At 43.9% G+C, this 8,645-nt stretch overlaps 1 protein-coding gene and 1 pseudogene across 1 annotated transcript; both read left to right on the plus strand.

The window, feature by feature from the left end:
- The first annotated feature begins 3,069 nt into the window (after positions 1 to 3,069).
- LOC136404328 (hepatitis A virus cellular receptor 1-like) lies at positions 3,070 to 3,822 on the plus strand. Its single transcript, XM_066383659.1, has one exon. The coding sequence runs from the start codon at positions 3,070 to 3,072 to the stop codon at positions 3,820 to 3,822; it is 753 nt and encodes a 250-aa protein (XP_066239756.1).
- Positions 3,823 to 7,547: 3,725 nt separating this feature from the next.
- LOC136402509 (serine/threonine-protein phosphatase PP1-beta catalytic subunit pseudogene) lies at positions 7,548 to 8,338 on the plus strand (annotated as a pseudogene).
- Positions 8,339 to 8,645: the final 307 nt, after the last annotated feature.

Here is an 8,645-nt window from a genome sequence, read left to right on the forward strand (position 1 = left end):
TAGCAAAAATTATAGAAGCAACCGATAAGGGTGTAGAAAACTCTCCTGGAGACCACACAGAATCGTGCAATGACTTGGGGTAATAATTGACAATACGTATAACAATGGGAGAGGTGTCTAATCAGCATCTCCGCTCCTCAGTATATACCCCAGGTAACTTCTTACACGTGTGCGGTGTGACACATGAAGCAGCATTATTTGTGATGGCAAAAAAATAAAATAAAAATCAACATAAGAATAGATATAAATGCCTTGTAAACATTCTAGAGCACCTGTGGCTTTAATGAATTAAACATAATGGACCCACTTAAAATGAAGGAATTTAATGGTTCTGAAAATGAAGTTAGTCAAGTCAATTACATATTGGGATATAACCTAAAATGGAAAGGTTTAATGGTTGAGTCTTTACAATTTTTTCTCTTTCCATTTCATAACAGTATGGTGTTACATATCCACGTGAATCCACAAGCTGCTAAATCCGTGAGTGTTCTATTTCAAAGAAGAGACAGGTCAAACAGGTTACCTAGGGCTCGGAATCCAGCTGCAGGCATTCTCCCAGTGACCTCAGCAGCGTCTGTTCTCCATGCCTTTTGTGGCAGGGGTCGTTCCTGATTGTCTGTCCATCGGCATTGCCTTCCGGAGTCATCACCAGCTACGGATCAGTGGGGCTATCTGACTGCATGTCCGTGAAAAACTGATAATTTTAACGAACGGTGCTGTTCATCTTTTTTGTGAGTATTGAAGGACAGTGTCATAAAGTGGTTTCTGTTCGATAATTCAACAGTAGTAATGTGACCAAATTAAACCTGTCTGTGAATGGCAGCTATTTGGAGCAGAGCGAGATGTTGGAAGGTTTGAATTCCACACCCAATTCTGGTTAAATTCTATGTTTCTTAAAATTGTTTGATTTTTGTTTCAAAGTTGGATGATTTTTATGGTAATAGCAAATATATTATGTATAGGCTTAAGAATTCCTGTCTCAGAGAGGATGGCATTATAACATTTATGAACAGTGACAAATACACTGTGCATATCTATAACTTATTTTTTATTAGAGAGAGAGAGAGAGACAGAGACAGAGGAAGGGAAGGAGGAGAGAGATGAGAACATCAACTCGCAGCTGTGTTCACTGTAGTTCACTGATCGCTTCTCATATGTGTCTTGACTGGAGGGCTCAAACTGAGCCAGTGACTCCTTGCTCAAGCCAACAACCTCTTGTGCAAGCCAACAACCCCTTGTTCAAGCCAGCAACCTTGGGCTCAAGCTACTGACCTTAGGATCATGTTGATGATCCCCATCAAGCCAGCAACCCCGTGTTCAAGCTGGCAAGCCTGCTCTCTAGACAGCAACCTCAGGGTTTCAAAGCCGAGACCTCTGCTTCCCAAGTCAATTTATCATCACCAGTCAGGTGTCTATCTACAATTTCATCTTTGAATAGCTGTGACTTGATTAGGTGTTTTTTAAATGATGCATAGAGTCAGTTAACCCCGTGTGATGTTTTGTATGGCTGTTGACATTGGCAGCACGAAAATAAAGTATAAAGCAAAGTTTTAAGGAATCAGGGATTATTGAATTTTATTATTGAAAGTTGAAACATAACACATATAAACAAAAACCAATAAAAGGATATCGTTATTTTGTTGACTATAAAAAAAAATCACATCAAGACCCTGGAAACAAATATCCTTCTAAGTAGAAAGAGTAATGCTATCTATCTCTATGATGGAATCCTACACAATAGTAAAATACATAAACCAGGACTACCTATATTAACATGCCAAACTCAAATATGTATTGAGCAAAAGACCAACTGTAGTCTGCAAAGAATTATCTCGGGATGGGGTTCATAACAGGGGAGGATGTGCATGAAATCACCAACTGTCATTTCAGGAGGTAGGTTATTTCTAGAGCAAAGGGGGTATAGAGGTAGGAAGGTTGAAGGGAACAGATCAGGGAAAAATCCATAGGGGACTTCAATAAAACTTTAATGTTTTATTTCATTAGCAGATTACGATTACATAGCTATTCATATCCTTAGTCTTCATAATTTCTTGTCTGTCTAACATATCCTATTAGGCTGCGTCATATGAAATTTCTAATATTTGTTTGTTTTGATCTCCAAAAATAGCCATTTCATATGGTGTGACCTAATATGATGATCATGGTGATGACTGTAAAGAATTGAAAGGAGACCCTCTTTTCTTCCCCGTGGTCCACTGTTATTTAAAGCCTATAGGTGAACCCTTCCTCTGGTGACCAGCAGGGAGATGCAGGAACCACACTTTGAGCCACACTGATTTAGTGAATGTTGTCATTGGCTCTGTCACAAATCGAGACCTGCGATCTGGCATTGGGGATGAGAAACGTGTGGTCTGAGACCATAGCAGGGGAAGGAGAGGGTGCCGAGGGGTCTGCAGAGAGAAGGCAATGCAACTGGGAAATGAAAAATGTTCCTGCTCCAGGCCTCTAGGTCAAGGTCGGCGCTCAAGTAGTTCTTGAGGTCACCCACGTGTTGAGTGAGAGGCAGTAACCTTCTTTGTATCTCCTCCCCTCCAATTTATAGATTAATGCTAATGATGATGCATTAAAATATTTAGCTCTCATTTCTTGAGTGAGAGTAGTGGGCAGCTAGACACTTCTTGTACACGGTCTCTTCGTCACCAGCGGCACCACAAGGTAGGCATTAATCATCTCAAAGGACAGATGAGGCCCAGAGATGTGACGTCACAGAACCTGAGGAGGAACCTGAGGAGGAATGTTGGGCTGTGGGTTTGCAAAAGGAGAAGAGGGCCTGGCTGCTTCCTTCTGAGAGGCCAAGGAGCTCAGCCTCCTGGGGCCATGGGGCCCTGTGAGCGTGGAGGGCCGGCCGCCTGGCTGCTGTGTGTCTGCTCACAGACCGGGGCGAACGGCTGCTGCGTCCCAGCCTGAGTCACCTCCATCGCCACTGGGGACATGGACGGCTACCTTTGCTTCTTGGGTTTCCCCCCCGAGACACGTGGAGTTCATTCCTGCCTTGTGACTGCAGAGAGAGTGAGGAGAGTGGGTGGGGACTGGCATGTAGTCCACAGAATGAGGACACAGCTTACCGTGGCTCATGTGGGCCAGAGTGAGAGTCAGGGGACCTGGGCCAAGTGCTGTGCTGGACTTGGCTTTACCATCCCCCTCCACCAGCGCTATCCTCACCACCACCATCTCCCCTCCATCACCATCACCCTCATCTTCCTCACCACTTCCATGATCACTACCGTCATCTCCTCCACTACCTCCATCATCCCCACCATTACAGCCACCATCACCATCCCCTCTACCACCTTCATCATCATCACTGTTCCTATCATCTCCGTCATTTCCACCGTCCCCATCACTACTTCCACCACTCCTCCCATCTCTGTCATTATCACTACCACCCTCACGGTCACCATCCCCTCCACCACCTTCATCATCATCACTGTTCCTATCATCTCTGTCATTTCTACCGTCCCCATCACTACTTCCACCACTCCTCCCATCTCTGTCATTATCACTACCACCCTCACGGTCACCATCCCCTCCACCACCTTCATCATCATCACTGTTCCTATCATCTCTGTCATTTCCACCGTCCCCATCACTACTTCCACCACTCCTCCCATCTCTGTCATTATCACTACCACCCTCACGGTCACCATCCCCTCCACCACCTTCATCATCATCACTGTTCCTATCATCTCTGTCATTTCCACCATCCCCATCACTACTTCCACCACTCCTCCCATCTCTGTCATTATCACTACCACCCTCACGGTCACCATCGCCTCCTCCAGCTCCTCACCTCCATCCTGAGAACCACTGTTCCCACCACACACACACACTATTACTACTTCTGGCACTATGCATTACCTACTTCAAGTGAGACATCTCTACACCAGCTTATAAGGTGGGTATTCTTATTATCATCAAGATATAATGAAGCTTGAAGAAGAATCTAAACCAGGTCCGCGTGATTCCTCTTGATATTCATAACAAGGAGGAGTTAGGGTCGCTATTGACATCAAATTTGACCCAATATGGAGATGCTTTTTGTTTCTCCCAGAGGGTCAATTCTGGAGATGCAGAGAGGATCAAACAGTTCTCTACAAGAGAGCTAACACTTACCAAAGAAGTTTGGGAATCACAGAAATCTGAGGCTCAGAAACATCAAGTGTCCTCTTCAAGGTCACCACAGCCAGTAATTGCCAGAATTTAATCAGAGAGTGTCTTCTGTCAAAGCCTGCAGGATCACCAGCTTAATCTCTGCCTTAGTCACAGAACTGGGATGATATAAGTCCTTTACAAGGGCTGTGACAACCATAGACATGTGCCACTCAGCTGTCTTCAAGAGAGAACCTGCCACGGGGTGTGCAGTCAGCTGACAGCCTCCACCTGTGGATGCCCCTAAGCTCTGCCTCAGTTTGTACATTCATGCCAGGTGCTTCCCAGGCAGTTCCTGGGCAGTGACTGAGCATGGCAGTGACACAAGGACTCACCATTTCCGGGCAGTGTGGGCCTCTTCCATGGGCTATCTACACACCCAGGCTCCCTGTTGACCCGGCTGAGCCTTCTCAGAGCTGAACCGCAGCCTGAGGCCTTTCCTCCATAACCCTCCTCTTTTCATCCTCTTTTCTCGGTGTTAACATCTATCTGCTTATTTCTGTTCTCTCTCCCCTTTATCTTTTGGAGGCTTTATCCTCTATAAATGTCTTGTACCCCAACTCTGTCTTGGTGTCTGCTTCCTAGAGGACCTCAAATGACACAGAAGTGTAAGTTTGTACCACCAACGCCTACGGAACTGTTTTTCTAGCCTTAACATCTGACTTTAGTTACACACGTTCTTTAGCCCTGTGGAATGAGTGTATACTAATATAACTTTCCTGTAACAACTATAAAATTATTATAAATCAACCTCAGTATCATACACTGCAGGGAGATTTGAATCCCTGTTCTATTTGTGTACAAGCTTGAGCACACTCTCTTCTCTGGGTCTTAATGCCTTAATTTCCTCATCTTAAATGATGTTAATCATCCTAACATTGCAGGACTGCTTTGAGGGCTAAATATATATATATATTTTTTGGTATTTTTCTGAAGCTGGAAATGGGGAGAGACAGTCAGACAGACTCCCACATGCGCTCGACCGGGATCCACCCGGCACGCCCACCAGGGGGCGACGCTCTGCCCCTCCGGGGCGTCGCTCTGTTGCGACCAGAGCCACTCTAGCACCTGGGGCAGAGGTCAAGGAGCCATCCCCAGCGCCCGGGCCAGCTTTGCTCCAATGGAGCCTCGCTGCGGGAGTGGAAGAGAGAGACAGAGAGGAAGGAGAGGGGGAGGGGTGGAGAAGCAGATGGGCGCTTCTCCTGTGTGCCCTGGCCGGGAATCGAACCCGGGACTTCTGCACGCCAGGCCGACGCTCTACCACTGAGCCAACCGGCCAGGGCCAAGGGCTAAATTTTTAAGTTAGCATATAACACATACACTTGGCCTGACACGTCAGAAGCACCCCCAAAATTTATTCATTTATTGTCTCATCCATGTAAAGCACTGGAATATTAGGCAGTATTAGGCACTGGGATACAACAGTGAACAAAAAGACAAAAACCCCTCACGGAACTCAGAGTCTTATTAGTTAAAGCTAAATCTGAAATATTTTGAAGCTATCTTAACACCTATAAAAAAAAAAAAAGATAAGCCTCTCCCTTGAGAAGAGAAAAATATGAGACTAGAAGTGTAAGTATCCCTTTAAGAGGGAAATTAACTTTAGTTAAAAGAAAACCAGGAAGCAATCACTTGGAGCTTTTGATGCCCAGTGCCCTTAAGTTAGTTAACTCTACCCTGAAAGTTTGGTGGGGCACAGATTAAATAGTAAATGTAGGTTAGTTGAGATTTTTTTTTTCTTCCCCTATACTCAGCTCTATGATTGAGACAGGCAATTTCCGTAAGCTGTCTCTCCATCAGGGAGGATACAGATCTCACCCATCCTTCCAGAGATGGTAAAGTTCTTTGGGGTCTAGCTCTATGAGGAACCTACTGTTAAATTCTCACTGTGAGTGTGCCCTAGATTGTGTCCTGCCCTTCAACCCTCTGTAGCCTTTAAAGGGAAAGCTCGAATTCTCTAGGGTTTGCAAGAAACCCTCAGGAAAACATTGGCTTTGATGGGTGCTCACCACTGAGCCTCCCTGACTTCATGTCTCTAGGGACTCTGTTGATCCCTAACCTTTGTGTTACATCTGCAAAGTGTTTAAAAGATGCATTCAAGTATTTGATCCAGCATTTTAGCTGTTCAGTTGGCTGAATATTAGGGTTTCTAATTCTCCATAGTACTAGAATTAGAAGTCTTTTTATTACTTTTAATATATATATATATATATATATATATGACTTTGAGGTATATGAAATTTCCTAGAATTTTTTTTTAGTCCTCCTCTCCTTCCTTGAACAAAGTCTGTTGTTCCTCAGACAATAAGTTGGACATTTCTAGTATTTGAGATAGCCACTATAGTTGGCCTAGTTCCTTCTAGAACTGTTTATGACAACGTTGCAATAAATAAAAGCACTGCTAACTTGGAGATAAAGTTACTATGATATGGTATCTCATTCTTCTACACATGCTCCAAGCCCTGCCCAATGGCCCTGAACTAAAAGCCTGCTCCTCACTCTTTGTCCCCTGAGTCAGCAAACTATATTCCCTGCACCTGGGCAGCCAGGTCAATGAGCTGGAGTCCGCCTTCCTCCTGTACCATGTCCTCCCCTTCCACTCAAGCTGTGTCTGGATCATCTAATTACATGGCCAACACCTTTCTGGAACCCTTCATTGGTCTTCCTCCTTCATCTCTGCCCAAGTTCAATTATAATCCTTCATTTAAATCCTCCTGTTTATCTCTCATCTAGCCTCCTCTGTGGCACATTATTTGACAGTTAATCTCCCTGTCAATCCTATGATGTAGGTACTATTATCACTCCCATTATAAAGATAAAGAAGGCCTGACCTGTGGTGGCACAGTGGATAAAGCGTCGACCTGGAACGCTGAGGTCACCGGTTCAAAACCCTGCACTTGTCTGGTCAAGGCATATATGGAAGTTGTTGCTTCTTGCTTCTATCATTCTCTCTCTCTCTCTCTCTCTCTCCTCTCTAAAAAATGAATTAAAAAAAAAGATAAAGAAGCCTGACCAGTGGGTGGCGCAGTGGATAGAGCATTGGACTGGGATGCAGAGGAATCAGGTTCAAGACCCCGAGGTCACCAGCTTGAGCGCGGGCTCATCTGGTTTGAGCAAAAGCCCACCAGCTTGAACCCAAGGTCGCTGGCTCCAGCAAGGGGTTACTCAGTCTGCTGAAGGCCCGCGGTCAAGGCACATATGAGAAAGCAATCAATGAACAACTAAGGTGTTGCAACACGCAACGAAAAACTAATGATTGATACTTCTCATCTCTCTCCATTCATGTCTGTCTGTCCCTGTCTATCCCTCTCTCTGACTCACTCTCTGTCTCTGTAAAAAATAAAAAAAATAAAAAGATAAGCTGAGGCCTTATTCTTTTGGAATTGAAAGCACTACCGAAAATTGGCAGAGATATCGATGGACTGTACAGAAAGTCACTACGATTATTTGAATACGGGAGTTTCCGACCAGAAGCCAACCACCTTTTCTTAGGAGATTATGTGGACAGCGGAAAGCAGTCTTTGGAAACCATCTGTTTTCTATTGGCTTAAAAAATCAAATCCCCAGAGAATGTCTTTCTCTTAAGAAGAAACCATGAGTGTGCTAGCCTCAAGCGCATTATGGATTCTGTGATGAATGCAAACAAAGGTTTAATAGTACATTTTGGAAGGCCATCACTGATTCTTTCAGCTGTCTGCCGACAGCTGCCATTGTGGATGAGATCCGTTGTCTTGGAGGACCGTCAGCAGACTTGCAGTCTATGAAGCAGATGTGGAGAATGATGAGACCTACTGATGTCCCTGATACAAGTGTGCTCTGACCCAGATAAGGATGTGCAAGGCCGGGGAGAAAATATCTGTGGTGTTTTCTTAACTTTTGGAGCTAATGTAGGCGGTAAATTTCTGAATCATCACAATGTAGACTTGATTTGCTGTGTTTAGCAGGTGGTGGAAGGTGGATATCAATTTTTTGCTGAGTGACAATAAGTAACCCTATTTTCAGCCCCATATTATGGTGGCAAATTTAAAAATGCTGGTGGAATGATGAGTGTGAATGAGGTTTAATGTTTCCATTTCAGATACTGAAACCATCTGAAAAGAAAGCTAAGTACCAGTATGGTGGAATGAATTCAGGATGTCCCATCACGCCACCTCAAACAGCTAGCTAATACACCAAAGAAAAGGTGAAGAAAGGAACTGTGTAAAGGAACTACCAGATTTGTTACGAACATATCTCATAATATATGTGTGCACTGTATAGCGATCCCGCCATTGGACAACCTTTATGAGTAAAGGATCTTATATATTTTTTTCTAATAGAAAAATGTGCTACACTGTATTGTAATAAGTATACTCTATTATAATATTCAACAAAGTTAAATCTAAATTCAAAATTACCCATTAAAGACACTTGAATCCATGTAAACACAATAAATTAAAATTAATAAAAAATTTTTAAAATACCCATTAAAGTTA

Source organism: Saccopteryx leptura, chromosome 4, assembly GCF_036850995.1.
Source record: "Saccopteryx leptura isolate mSacLep1 chromosome 4, mSacLep1_pri_phased_curated, whole genome shotgun sequence".
In the NCBI taxonomy this organism is placed as follows: domain Eukaryota; kingdom Metazoa; phylum Chordata; class Mammalia; order Chiroptera; family Emballonuridae; genus Saccopteryx; species Saccopteryx leptura.